General features: G+C 39.5%; 1 protein-coding gene across 2 annotated transcripts in view; it reads right to left on the reverse strand.

Annotated features, from left to right (window-relative positions):
- The window catches only part of LOC139963507 (uncharacterized), a 112,364-nt gene that overhangs the window by 64,909 nt on the left and 32,758 nt on the right, over nucleotides 1–14,697 (reverse strand). For both annotated transcript variants that reach the window (XM_071964332.1, XM_071964331.1), the window contains 9 exons: nucleotides 13,573–13,647; nucleotides 13,161–13,262; nucleotides 11,510–11,614; nucleotides 10,251–10,378; nucleotides 8,265–8,303; nucleotides 6,650–6,817; nucleotides 5,839–5,983; nucleotides 2,388–2,465; nucleotides 1,111–1,313 (listed from right to left, as the gene is read on the reverse strand). In XM_071964332.1, coding sequence (XP_071820433.1) covers nucleotides 1,111–1,313; nucleotides 2,388–2,465; nucleotides 5,839–5,983; nucleotides 6,650–6,817; nucleotides 8,265–8,303; nucleotides 10,251–10,378; nucleotides 11,510–11,614; nucleotides 13,161–13,262; nucleotides 13,573–13,647 — 1,043 coding nt within the window. The remainder of the gene's footprint in view (nucleotides 1–1,110; nucleotides 1,314–2,387; nucleotides 2,466–5,838; nucleotides 5,984–6,649; nucleotides 6,818–8,264; nucleotides 8,304–10,250; nucleotides 10,379–11,509; nucleotides 11,615–13,160; nucleotides 13,263–13,572; nucleotides 13,648–14,697) is intronic.

The following is a 14,697-nucleotide window of genomic DNA, read 5'->3' on the forward strand; positions in this document are numbered from 1 at the left end:
TCAGACGTGTGCCTAATATCTGTCGCTAATCAATAGAAATGCAACTGGAATTACATTTGGAACTTCATTCGCTATATCATCTTTGGTGGACATTTTATTGTCAACTTTCACGTCACAAATATCAAATATAAATTATTCGCTTACTGCCAGAGACTACAAAACACTCCCACAATTAATCCCATGGTCTTATACTTCCTCATATACATATAGAGATCAGCGTCTTGCATCAGCTGCCAGTTGGAGCACACCGTCACTCTACTATGTGTGAGTTCTGGAGTCTGCCTAAGTCTGGACGCTATCTGGCAGAGGGTTTGACAGATATATCGGAATGTCGTCTAATTTTGCCGTCTTAACAGTTTTAACAATATGAGTTGAATGGCATTTCCTGGTAAGCCTTAAACACCTTACCCCATTTAACAACCGGTGTACGTTTAGTGAGAAAGCAGACAGAAACACAGGAGAAAAAAAAAACCCAGGAAGTTGTAAAGGTGAAGAAGGGGTGAAGAAGGGGTGAAGAAGGGGTGAATAACAGCGTTAACATTAGGCATAACATTACAGCAGTTGGTAATGTGCAATGTTTTATCTTCTTTCTTTCTTTGTTTTGTTAGGATATTTAAGCTAGCGTCCCAATGAAACACAACATCACAAAGAGAATTGTGTCCCTGCTGCTATTGGCCATAGAGACATGCCCACGGAAAGTCCCTAAGTTATAACGACCCCTGCTGACACTTTAGCATGTGTGTGCAACATCAGCATTACGCATGCTATGTAGGAACTCCTTAGTGGCTTAATACTGATCTGCACTTTTAGTCCCAGTGAGCGTACGAGGACTTTCTTCTTCGTCGACTCAAAGTTTTAAGTCCTACCCTACAAGAATAAGAGTACCTTCCATAAACTGTTAGAAGAAAATGTCTTCTTTGGAAAGAATTTAATCATGGCAAAATTGCTTCAGAACTTGATCACATTCTTTTGGCAAATCGCTTTTTAACTGGCTCATTGTCAACCTGCTAATTTCTCTTTGTAGATCGGCCTGTTGAGGAATGAGTTGGACACAGCCCCCCCCCCCTCCGCCAAAAAAAAACAAAAGAAGAAGAAAAACAATGCACTCACTGGCAGATAAATGTTCCCTTTGGTATATCATGAGTGGTCCTGACACCCCACCCCATCCTAGGGGTGCGGAATAGCTGCAGGTGGGCCTTCAGGCCGTTCTGTACCACCCTGTTACGGCAAGTACGCCAGCAGTTGCATGCCCTGCCACATTCAAATATCAGCGGGGGCTCTTGGTAATTGAAGTCTTCTGCCAGCTGACCTTCCTGTTAGAGGCATTAATAAAGAACACATAGTATTAACATCACGCATGCTTAGCATATGACACATATGCATGCATTATATGCAAATGAACGTATGGCATATTTAGGCATATGTCATATGTAAGTAGATGTCACATTTAGGAATATGTCATATGTAGGCATATGTCATATTTAGGCATATGTAATATGTAGGCATATATGTCATATATAGGCATATGTTATATTTAAGGCATATGCCACATAATGTAGGCATACGTCATATGAAAGCATATGTTATATGAAGGCACACAATGTAGGCATATGTCATATGTAGGCATATGTCATATGTAGGCATATGTTATATGTAGGCATATCTGATATATGTAGGCATATGTTAAATGTAGGCATGTTATATGTAGGCATATGACACATAATGTAGGCATATGTTAAATGTAGGCATGTTATATGTAGGCATATGACACATAGTGTAGGCATATGTTAAATGTAGGCATGTTATATGTAGGTATATGACACATATGTTAAATGGAGGCATGTTATATGTAGGCATATGACACATAGTGTAGGTATACGTTAAATGTAGGCATGTCATATGTAGGCATATGACACATAGTGTAGGCATATGTTAAATGTAGGCATGTCATATGTAGGCATATGACACATTATGTAGGCATATGTCAAATGTAGGCCTGTTATATGTAGGCATATGACAATAGTGTAGGCATAAGACAGCAGATGTTGGTCTGACATTTAGCCTAATTTGCATCATTTCCACACATAACGCCTCTTCTCGTTCTCGTTGTCGAGTGTCACCACCAGTTGACTACACCATTTTTGAAGAAAAGGAATCATTAAAATATTAAATCTTATTACATCACAGCAAGAAACTTGTTTACCAAACTGACAATTTCAGCCCCTGGAGACCACCCTCCTTGGAAATTCCAAAGTCAGGACTTTTATACAAGACAGAAATCCGAATTGAACCGGTGGAGGACGGGGCAATGAGATATATTTGTTCGAGTTTAGTATTAATCAAGAACCTCCCGGCAGCTGCTTAAAGGATTGCAAAGTCTGACTTACTGGACTATACCAGCATCGTACACTGCTCTGTCCGCAGGGACAAGAATCCGTAGAACAGTCGCCGTCACATCGACATCCCTATAACATGGGGGGAAGAAAAGGGAGGGAGAGAAAAACTGAAACCTGTAGCTAAAAAACAGTTTGCATTATTCTACACATTTATTCAAGTGATTGAGAAAGATTTATTCCCCCTCATCTTTGAATATAAAGTCAGGCACAACTTTTAAAAGTTAAAACATGACTCTGTGAAGCCAGGTTATCCAGGCTTGTTAACAATTTGATAAAAACAATGTGAATTGCCCTTTATTTACCTTCTTGTAAAGTGACGTTCATGTTTTGAACTCTTTTAACTCCAAATGAAATTGAAAAAACATGAAGAAAAGTCACCATGCTAGCTAACAATGTGTAAACAACTACTCGTAAACAGCTACCTATTTCATCTCATTGAATTCTCAATTTTACACGTACATATTTTCAAAGCTATGGCCTTTGAATTTCATAAGTTAATCGTGTGGGTGTGGTCTAAATTAATTTGAAGGCCTCCTGCATTCCATGGTCTGTCTCGATATATTCATCTCCCTTCACATCTATGGGATCTAGAATAAACCACTTGTCTCAACTACTAACAAAGTATCAACTACTGAGATCCTTTCATTACACAGCTGATGAAACAGACATGTTCTCATTGCTCATATGAAAAACCGGGCATTGTGACTGCAGTAACGATGAACGGACAAACCTTACAGCCTGCAGTATTGATGAATGGACAAACATTACAACCTGCAGTAACCACGAACGGACAAACCTTACAGCCTGCAGTAACGATGAATGGACAAACCTTACAAACCTTGACTTAGAGCAACAATGCTGTACAAACTCAATGCTACTATAATGTTCTTTGCACTTCAATGCTCAGTGTATCATTAAAGAGAGGTATTGTAAGGCAATGTAGGGTGCATGATACAAAAGACATTACAAGCATAAGTGCAGAATCATGTAAGGTCAAAATTGGCAAAGCCTTAAATAACCTTAAAGTCAATCCCAACAAAACAGAATTTAGCTTAAAGAGCACTTCCTGCCCACTGGCAGGATGAACTTTGAAACTTGAAGCTACGATTCACAATTGTATTACGTGTTGTGAGGGATGCCACTTTCGAAAACAACAATTTTCTTTATAAGATTGCAATCCAAGCTGTCTAGCTGACCTCAATTGTGTCTGTAGCTCCTGCAGCACAATTCACAACATCCTCTTGTGTACCTCTTCGCAAGCTACGCTTGAAAGCATTTTCGGTTAGCAACCATTGAAACACATTTTTCACATGACATCATGACATGAGTGTAATATAGATGGATTCCTTACAGTATAGCCACAAGGCATCACTTGTAGCAACACGGCAAAATCAAAACTGCGCACAAAATAAGCCGCATATCTAACATATCAAAGAATCCGATTTCTGTAAAGGGGCTCCGTACGATGGAGAAAAAGGCACAAATAATTGATGCATCCTCACAGGGCATATAATTACCAACAAGGGTCTACATTTATTATCTAGATATTCAGTATGAAACCTGTGAAAACTCTGTGAACAAATTTACGGTCTGCACAAATTTTACTCCTTATTCTGAGAGAGATGCCACCAAGGTGTTCCCAAACAGATGTCTTTTGCTGTCGTCTGTTACTTTCTGATAGAATCGTTTGCATGCCTAATACGTTTCTTCCAACAACAAAAAAGGAACCAGTTTTTACTCAAATGGATCAGTTCTTTTAAAATGTAACAAGTTCAGCTGATCAAAGACAAAATACCTTGCCCGACATTTTGCTTCTGTATTTCATGAAAATGACCTAGTTTTGGTTTGTTTTGTTGAGTTATCTTTGCTACTTCGTCTAAGAACTTTTGCAAATGCAGTAAACGTCATCATGGAACATTTTGAACATTTAAAGATACCCTCGTGCGTCATCTCGTCATACTAAAATATAGGCTTCGTCGCTCACCTTCCCATTACGAGAGAGCAGAACGACAAAGAAAAAATGGCCTCAGACGAATTAACAAGTTACTTGTGTGCAGTCAACTCTGAATTGTGGAAGGGAAGGCTTTGCAGCATAAAACACATTCCCGTTCATCCCTGAATAAATTCCGTCTCTCTTTGATCTCTGCATCCGACGATGCCTGAACATTCAGAATCACAGCATGAATGTGAGCATTAAAAAGACCTTTCAGTAATTCATGAGTCATACAATTCTCTTCAAAATGACTTTCATCTCACCAATACCCAAGGGTTCCTGAATTATTTCAAGTCTAAATAACTGCTTTTCTTATAAAACGTGCAAACAGCTCAAAACTTTCAAAAGCGGCAACATTTTTTTTGTTTTATGTGTCTTCTGCCGTAGAGTAATAACTTTGTGAGTCACTTTCACGTTTTATAAGTCCCCGGGTAAACTCAAACGACTGCACAAAACGAAAAACACAAAACAGGAGAGCAAATTTGTGTTACCATGGTGATGGTTAGGATAATCTTCTCGGCATGTGCCTAGCTACTATGCATCTGACGTCCTTTACAAGCAAATAGATATTTAAAGCTTTATCTCTACGCACTTTGAAAACTACATAAGCAACTACTTTAGTCTTCTTGATTCTTCCACCTTATCTATCAACGACGTGGGTCACGTTTCAAATGCAAATTTTAATTGCTGCGTCACAGGCAAAAACCGAAAATGCAGGTCACTGGTGATAAATGACACTTGTTGCACCGATACATCTATAGTGTAACTGACAGTTATTTACTCATTAAAAAATATGTCAAAATGCGGGAAGGCTTTGATACTCTGGAATTTTGTGGGCAATTAATTAGATGCGTTCTATTGTCTTAGCCATTTAGTTCAGAGAGTTTGGTTTATCAGCCTACCCTTTCAGTGTCAAAACAAGCATGCAAACCAACACAAAGAGAGCTTTGTCTAGCCACCGTTGTATAAGTATGTGTGTACTTATAAAAAATTCCAATTGGTGTTTATTATACTTACATCCCTTACAGCAATTACCTAGACATAACACCATGCATGGCCAGCAATTACCACACTATCATTGCTGTCACTAAGGAATCAACACATCGGCCGTTTTTTTTTTTCCTTACCAGCCTGTAAAAAGTATAGCACAACAATCAAAACTGTTGTAGAGAAAGCGTGGGATTATTTTATGCACAAGAAAGCAATATTACTCATGTTTGTAAACAAACAAACACACTCTTTTGGAACCTTAAAGCCAATATATTCAGCTGTACAGAAACGTTCCACAGTGGTCAAGATCAAAGAGGAACCTGGTAACAGATCGTCAACCAGTGGCACAGTGTTAGGCTTAAATTAAAACAAAACACTCCCATGTAAACAAGTGTTAGGCTTAAATTAATATATAACACTTCCATGTATACAAGTGTTTCATGGAAACGTTGTATTCACCTGCATGGGTTTAATACTGCGATCAATGTCCAATGGTGATGTTTCACAATTGTCTGCCACGTAGAGGAAACAGTTTGGTAGGGGTTGGTCGTCGATGGAATTGATGACTGGAATGGGAACATTCTCTCGACCTCTACAAATATCCCTGCAGAACAATTACAACAAAAAAAAAAAATTAGTGAACCTTAAAAACTGTATCTGAGAGAAACAGACTGAGAATGAAAAAGATTCAAAAGGACAAAACTTTGCCTTACTTAGCATAAATACTAAACTAATGCCAGCTCCAAGAATTACAAAGGATAAAAGTTGGCAAAAGTATGACTCAATTACTCCCTTCCCCCCCCCACTCCCCACCCCCAAAGAGTAGTTGTTCTTCCTCTTTAATCATTTTGCATGGCATTTAGTTAAGGATTCTCAGAACATTATGAAGTTAAAATAATACTTGAATTTAAAACTCAATACTGATATATGGTACTGATACAAAAATTAATATCAACAAAATCAGATTCAAAATTTGTTTTCTAGCTGTTAAAGTTGTAACTTGCATTGTCTTGTAACTTTGCAGACCCACCACCCATGACCCCTAACCCCCCTCGATCCACTTACCCTCCACTGAGTCCACTTGAGGAAGAAGCACTGGACTTAACGATTATACAAATTTGCCACAACAAGAAAAAGCCACAGAACAAATGTCCTGGTTTTCTTCACAAAATTGTTACTATTCAAATTTCTGCTTTTTTTAGGTAAGTCTATAGAGTTTTGCACACTTGAGATCAGTCTTAGAGAGTCTGCTGGCCTCATCCGCCCTCACCTTGAGAGGATTCTCTCCGTTCTTAGGTTTCGCTTCTGCACGTAGATGTTGATGCGTAGATTGGCCTCCATGGCCATCCAGACGTCGGATTTATTGACTGCGCAGTCCAGGGGTGTCTCGCCCTCCTTGTTACATATCGTTGCGTTCGCTTTCTTCATTAATAATTGCCTATGACCAAGAAACACAGCAAACAGCATTACTAGATGATCAACTTTAAACTTAGTGGGTATCTAATTATACAACATGTTGCTAGATACCCACTAGTGGATATCTAATTATATAACCCACTAGTGGGTATCTAATAATGAAACATATTGCTAGATACCCACTACTGAGTATATAACTATAAAACCCACTAGTGGGTATATCATTACGAAACATATTGCTAGATACCCACTACTGGGCATCTAATTATATAACATGTTGCTAGATAACCACTAGTGGGTATCTAATTATAAAACCCACTAGTGGGTATCTAATTATGAAACATATTGGTAGATACCCACTACTGAGTATCTAATTATAAAACCCACTAGTGGGTATCTCATTATGTAACATATTGCTAGATACCCACTACTGGGCATCTAATTATAAAACATGTTGCTAGATACCCACTATTGGGTATCTAATTATAAGACCCACTAGTGGGTTTTATAGCTAGATACCCACTAGTGGGGTATCTAATTCAAAGAAGATTATTGCATTTTCCATGACACTTTTCCATGACTGGTGGCACTTATACTCTTTCCATGACTTGTGGAATTGTTATGTTTTCCATGACTTGTGGCACTGTTACCTTTTCCATGACTTGTGGCACTTTTACTCTTTTCCATACCTTGTGGAACTGTTACATTTTCCATGACTTTTCCAGGCTTGGAAAATTAATGATTTAAATTTCCTTGATTTTCACAATATTTTTCATGACTGTGGGAATTCTGCAATTAGTCCTTTAACTGAAGGTTGGCAGTCTAACCTGAGTGATGCAGTACAGGACAGGAAGAGAATGCTCTCACTAGCTAGTCTTCATATTTGCTCTAGAACTGTAACATAAATTCATACAACTACTCCGAATAACACTGTCATTGATCGAACTAAGATCCACAAAATGTCAACTGATGAGCAACGACTTCATTCCGTTCACAACAATTGGTTGCCAGATTATGATTCGTATACTAGTAGCAATCACACATTTAACAGCAGCATCAGGTAAATTTAAAAGTAAACAAAAAATGCAATCCTCACTTTCATTACGTGAAATGAAACGTGACTAGTGAGGCGACAGAACTACACTTCTCTGCGATTTTATTGTCACATAGTCTAGAAAAAATGTCAAGCCAATTTCCTTTTTTTATTAGATTTAGAGTTGGCAACAGATGAGGGGGGGGGGGGGGAGAGTTTGACTGTAGATGAGCGAGTTTTGTGGTCTTAATGGCACATCGGAAGTAATATTCATTACCTCTAATGCAAAGGAACCTCTGATTTCTTTCGTATCTAAAACTGACTCGCGCAAATCTTTATCAGAGCGTGTCACATGAAATACTATTTGCACTGCCCCCCCTCATCCTACTGGCTATCGCATTAAGTGTGACATTTAAACGGAGGAGTTGAAACTTACGTGACGCATCCCAAGTTATTCTCTCGAGCTGCTACGTGCCTGTTAGATACGACAGAGAAAAAAACGACAAGAAAAGAAGAAGAAGAACAAGTTACTTATGAGACAAAGCAGAGTAATATTTCAAGCGAGATTTGAAAAGTGAATGATATCCGAGGTCATTCAACCGTTCAAACTCGACCATGTGTGTCGAGGCTTGAAACGTTGAACAGAAACGTATGATGCTTTAGCTTAAGGCGGCCCTACACTATCTATGAATTTGTTGTAATCCTGCTTATTAAGCTTGATTCTTTCATTTGAATCAGTTGGCATTGTCCAGGATATCATATCTGCATGCACAAACATGCAGACACACAGACAGACACACGCATGTTTGTATTACATTCAGACCGAGGACCCCATTGTATTTTCCATTGTTCAAATCCACGTACCCCAACCTTAACAATACCCCATACAATAGAATTCTTCCGAGGACGTGGTGATTCTTTAGAAATCACAACCGAGGACCTGAAATTCTTTTGTTCAAGTCCTCGGTCAGAATACAAAACAAACGCAACCATGCAGACACCGAGACAGACACAAACATGCAGACAGATACAAGCATGCAGACACACAGACAGACACAAACAAGCATGCAGACACAAACATGCAAGAAAGCAGACAGACACAAACATGCAGACACAGACATGCAAGAAAGCAGACAGACACAAACTTGCATACAGACAGACACAACATGCAGACACTCAGAAACCTGCAGACACACGGACAGACACAAACACACAGACATGAGTTAGTTTTGCTTTGTTTTTCTGTTTTATTGTTGTTGGTATTTTTTTATTTTCAGGGTGAATCTTCAATTTTCCAACCACTCCCGATCCGAACCCACCGCCACCCCCAACCCATCCCCTGAGGCTACCTATAATAATTTTCTTTCATGATCACTATCCAGCCATCAAATTTACCCTTAACTTCACCCTGCATGTTGTTCTTGTTGCGGTGACACAAAATCACATACCAGTGACTTATGGTCTCCATCCAATCAAACATCAAATCGTTTCGCACGTTCTACTGATTATTTACAATACATTACCTGTTCTTCACGTGGAGAATAGATACTTGAAATGAACCTTGCAGAGGTGGGTGACAAATATGAAATCCATACCATTGTAATTACCAAAGGTAAATCATTAACTTACTTGAAGATTGTGTGTCATTCTGAGTCACACAATCCAAAGAAATAACACAGCAAATTTAGTCAGTTTGAAATGTGCAAGTCAAAAAAGGAGGACTTTTTGCCATACAGCAGTTAATCATGGATTAATCTCATTTCTATGGCAATGTCTTGGTGGGGGTGGAGGAAAGGCATTCAGAACGATTCGTCATTTGGTCGTGTGGAATATTTCCGACTGCCGACGTTAACTGACGTCATATTAGGATGTTGATGCAATCACTTTCAATTCTGTGACATGAACGACAGGACTAATGGGTCAAGGCTTGTGCATAATTTACACAGAGCCTTGTGAGGACATATCAGTCACTACCCCAGGAGCTGCATGCTGTTGCTTCAATATACCAAGATTAAGAGGAAATGCAGTGAGCACTGTGCAAAGGGAAAAAAAAAACAAAAAAAAAACGAGTGCCCAAGGTCGAGGTCAACGCTACCCAGAAGAATTGATACAGAGACTAGTTAACTACATTTATTTGTCATTTCTGATATCATGGTGTCTTTTAACCCTCATGCCCACAAAAAAAAAAAAAACCCAAAAATGTCACCAAGATCTTAATGTTACATGCATACTAACTGTATAATAAAGCTGTATACTGTATAGTAAAGCTGTAACTGTATAATAACTGTAAAGATAAAATCCCGAAACGGAAAACCCCCTATCACATACAATGCTGTTATGAGCATGCTGTGATCTTTTGTAGAGCGCTCTATCAAATACATAGTAGTAATAATAATGATAATCATAATGCGTGAAGACTTACAGAGGTGAGTCTCCGTGTATGTTGACCGTGTTCACAATGCTCTCTTGGAATGTATCGTGGTTCATAATTTCCTCCATCACCTTCTGGCTACCAGAGTACGCTGCCCAGTGCAGTGCAATGTTCTGTTCCTGTGGATTTGAGTAGAAGGAGCAAGGTGGAACGATACTTTATGAAAAGAGAACACACGTTTCTTGTTGTTGTCAGTACCGGTAATGAATTTCTGTCGATAACACTTGGCAAGGTAATACTATTGGATAGCACTGTTACTATAATGCTGTAGGTTAGAACCGTTAAATAGCACACTCTTCATAACACTGTCAATGTTACACTACTGCTAGCACTCTAACAACAACGCTGTTGTTAAGAACCGTTTAATAGCACACTCTTCATAACACTGTATATGAAACACTACTGGCTAGCACTGTTACTGTAACGCTGTAGGTTAGAACCGTTAAATAGCACACTCTTCATAACACTGTCAATGTAACACTATTGGCTAGCTCTGTTACAACAATGCTGTTGTTTAGACCTGTTTCACAGCACACTCTTCATAACACTGTCAATGTAACACTATTGGCTAGCTCTGTTACAACAATGCTGTTGTTTAGACCTGTTTCACAGCACACTCTTCATAACACTGTCAATGTAACACTATTGGCTAGCTCTGTTACAAACAATGCTGTTGTTTAGACCTGTTTCACAGCACACTCTTTATAACACTGTCAATATAGCACTATTGGCTAGCTCTGTTACAACAATGCTGTTGTTTAGACCTGTTTCACAGCACACTCTTCATAACACTGTCAATGTAACACTATTGGCTAGCTCTGTTACAACAATGCTGTTGTTTAGACCTGTTTCACAGCACACTCTTCATAACACTGTCAATGTAACACTATTGGCTAGCTCTGTTACAACAATGCTGTTGTTTAGACCTGTTTCACAGCCCACTCTTCATAACACTGTCAATGTAACACTATTGGCTAGCTCTGTTACAACAATGCTGTTGTTTAGACCTGTTTCACAGCACACTCTTCATAACACTGTCAATGTAACACTATTGGCTAGCTCTGTTACAACAATGCTGTTGTTTAGACCTGTTTCACAGCACACTCTTCATAACACTGTCAATGTAACACTATTGGCTAGCTCTGTTACAACAATGCTGTTGTTTAGACCTGTTTCACAGCACACTCTTTATAACACTGTTAATATAGCACAGTTACAGCTCTGTTCATATAGTAGTAGTGTCTTCTCACCTTGTCTCTTAGGGTAGGGTCTGCTCCATAGCTTAGGAGAAAGGACACCATGTCATTGTTCTTGTTATCAGCAGCCCAGATGATGGGCGTCCATCCTCCGTTATCCTATAATTCCGAACGAGAAGCAAGGCAAAGAAATAGTAAAGGTTCCATTTGTTGGGTAATGATTCCTTGACTAATGAGATTTAACAACTTTAACAAACAAATCAAATGTGGCAATATTAATGCAATTTGATGGACTGAATTCTATTTATATGAAATTGTTCACTGTCCATCAAACTTATGCCATAAATAACAAGATTCTAGGCTGAAATTATGACTGTCATATTCGAATAACCAATCATTGCATTTCATCTTATAAAACTCAACTGAACATTTAAGCTAAAAAACATGTTAATGTTGGAGAAGGATATGTAGCTCCCAGTTAAGTTTCATTTCTTGTCATCTTAGAGAAGCATTTCATTTATTTATTAATAGTGCTACATCTGCTTTTATCATCTTGAAGGCCTAGGCTCAGGGCAATCTATATGTAGCCTAGGCTCAGGGCAATCTTCATGTGGCCTAGGCTCAGAGCATTCTACATGTGGCCTAGGCTAAGGGCACACTTCATGTAGCCTAGGCTAAGAGCATTCTACATGTGGCCCTGGCTCAGGGCATTCTACATGTGGCCTAGGCTCAGGGCACTCTACATGTGGCCCTGGCTCAGGGCATTCTACATGTGGCCTAGGCTCAGGGCACTCTACATGTGGCCTAGGCTCAGGGCATTCTACATGTGGCCTAGGCTAAGGGCACACTTCATGTGGCCTAGGCTCAAAGCATTCTACAGGTGGCCTAGGCTCAGGGCATTCTACCTGTGGCCTAGGCTCAGGGCACTCTACATGTGGCCTAGGCTCAGGGCATTCTACATGTGGCCTAGGCTCAGGGCATTCTACATGTGGCCTAGGCTCAGGGCATTCTACATGTGGCCTAGGCTAAGGCACACTTCATGTGGCCTAGGCTCAGAGCATTCTACATGTGGCCTAGGCTCAGAGCATTCTACATGTGGCCTAGGCTCAGGGCATGCTACATGTGGCCTAGGCTAAGGGCACACTTCATGTGGCCTAGGCTCAGAGCATTCTACATGTGGCCTAGGCTCAGAGCATTCTACATGTGGCCTAGGCTCAGGGCACTCTACATGTGGCCTAGGATCAGGGCATTTTACATGTGGCCTGGGCTCAGGGCACTCTACATGTGGCCTGGGCTCAGAGCATTCTATATGGTGACCTTATGGAAAGTGAGTGTAATTTCGTGCAACAGATGATAGCCTCCACTTCAGGTGATACGCTGCAAGCCGAATGAAATAATTGGAAAACCCTAGACCACAGGTGAGCAATGTAAAACTTGTGCCCAGATATTCTGATGCTGACGGGAAGATTGGAAAACCCTATGATTCTGGCGAGAAAAGCCTGAACAAGACAGATGGACATGTGCATGCACAACATTTATTTCCCATATCAAGCAATATCTCCCATTTTTTTGTCATTAGGGTAGGAACAATCTTAGGTGCCGAAGCCCGCAGATTGGAGACGAAATTTCACAGTGGCCCACAAGATAAGTTTTGTGTCCACCTCTGCCTTAGTCAAACAAACCTTTTATATGAAAGTTTACTAACCTGGGCATCTATCTGTACTCTCTTTAATTTCAGCAGGTAGGTCAGTATCTCTCTGTTGCCCTTCATGGTTGCTATGTGAACCACTGCGGTACCATCGTCATCCTGGGGTCAAAATGTCACAAATCAGTGTTCAGAAAATCAACATATTATACCACAAGATTACAACAACAACAATAACAACAAAATCAAATGACTAACTACAGAATGGTAAAAATATATAAAGTATTTTAATCAGACCCTGATACAGGAGATGGAATCTTCTTTTTAGGCAATCGTGTCAAACAAAACATTTGCTTTTGACACAACGACCCCCCCCCCACCCCCAAAAAAAGAGGGAAAAAACAAAGCTCAAGCTCAGATTTCTTTCAAGCATCTGGGCTGTTGCCATGCAATAAATCTAACTGATTTTTACCTTGTGATCTGGTCTCGCACCATGACGGCAAAGGAACTTTACACACTCAAACTGTTCCTTGTCTACAGCCAAATGCTGTAAACGAAAAAAAGGAGAGAAAAAACATTATCATCAGCTCCGACAAACTGGAGTTCGTTCGCTCATTTTAAGTGACGTGATGTAAAATCACACCAGACAGACCTCTAATAGCAATGTATACAGCAGGTGAGCTACCAATCTATGATAAGTCTTTCATGCACAATGCAATTAACTTCTTTTACCAAAGGTGGAAAGAGAAAACAAAGAAATAGACACAATGTCCATTTAATTGGCCAGAGGCCACCTTTCAAGACCCATTAGGGCATCATGAAACGCATATGCTACCCTCGATGAAAGTAAAAAAAAATATTATGAGTCTGGGAAGTTTAGGCTCCGGAGAATTCTCTGTGTGGAATCCAATCATGAAACGGATCACGTATGGGTACCAATGTGAAGATAGCTGCAAAGTCAGCTCTCTCTTTGATGTGAAAATTAAAGCATTATGTTGACCAACTCAAACAAAGTAACTTCATCTAACATGGATGAACACAGGGTGGGACAAAAATGGGAAAAGTAATAAAAAACAAAAAAAGTCCCACAAAAAGCACTGAAACTTTGATAACATTTTTATAGCGCTAATATTCATGTGTCTGATTTCAAATCTATATGGGATCTATTTTGTACATCAAGACACTTTTATGAGAAAATGGTATCATCTTTGCTTTCAAAACTTGCTTTCCAATTGTACGGGAAAGTACAGCTTCACATAAATATCTGAGTCTTAGTCTGGCATTCAGGATTCTTTTCAGCATCTTTTCTGCGGCATATCTCTCTCCAATCAGGGTGAAAAGGAAACAAAGGAAGGAATTCTGACGACATTTCTTGATGATTTGTTGGACGGCTATCGATATCATTTCTACAGGTGCCAGTTCATAACTAACAAGCAAACAATGAGTTGGGGGCTAATCTTACAATCACTTTGGTACCTTTTTGGAATGGACGGCACTCTAAAAGTTTCACAATACATATTGGATTTTTTTGCATTTCACTTCAGCGCGAGTTGGTCATCATATAAAACATCTCTTACTTGCACGTGCAATACTAGTT

This window comes from Apostichopus japonicus, chromosome 22, assembly GCF_037975245.1.
Source record: "Apostichopus japonicus isolate 1M-3 chromosome 22, ASM3797524v1, whole genome shotgun sequence".
Taxonomy (NCBI): Eukaryota; Metazoa; Echinodermata; class Holothuroidea; order Aspidochirotida; family Stichopodidae; genus Apostichopus; species Apostichopus japonicus.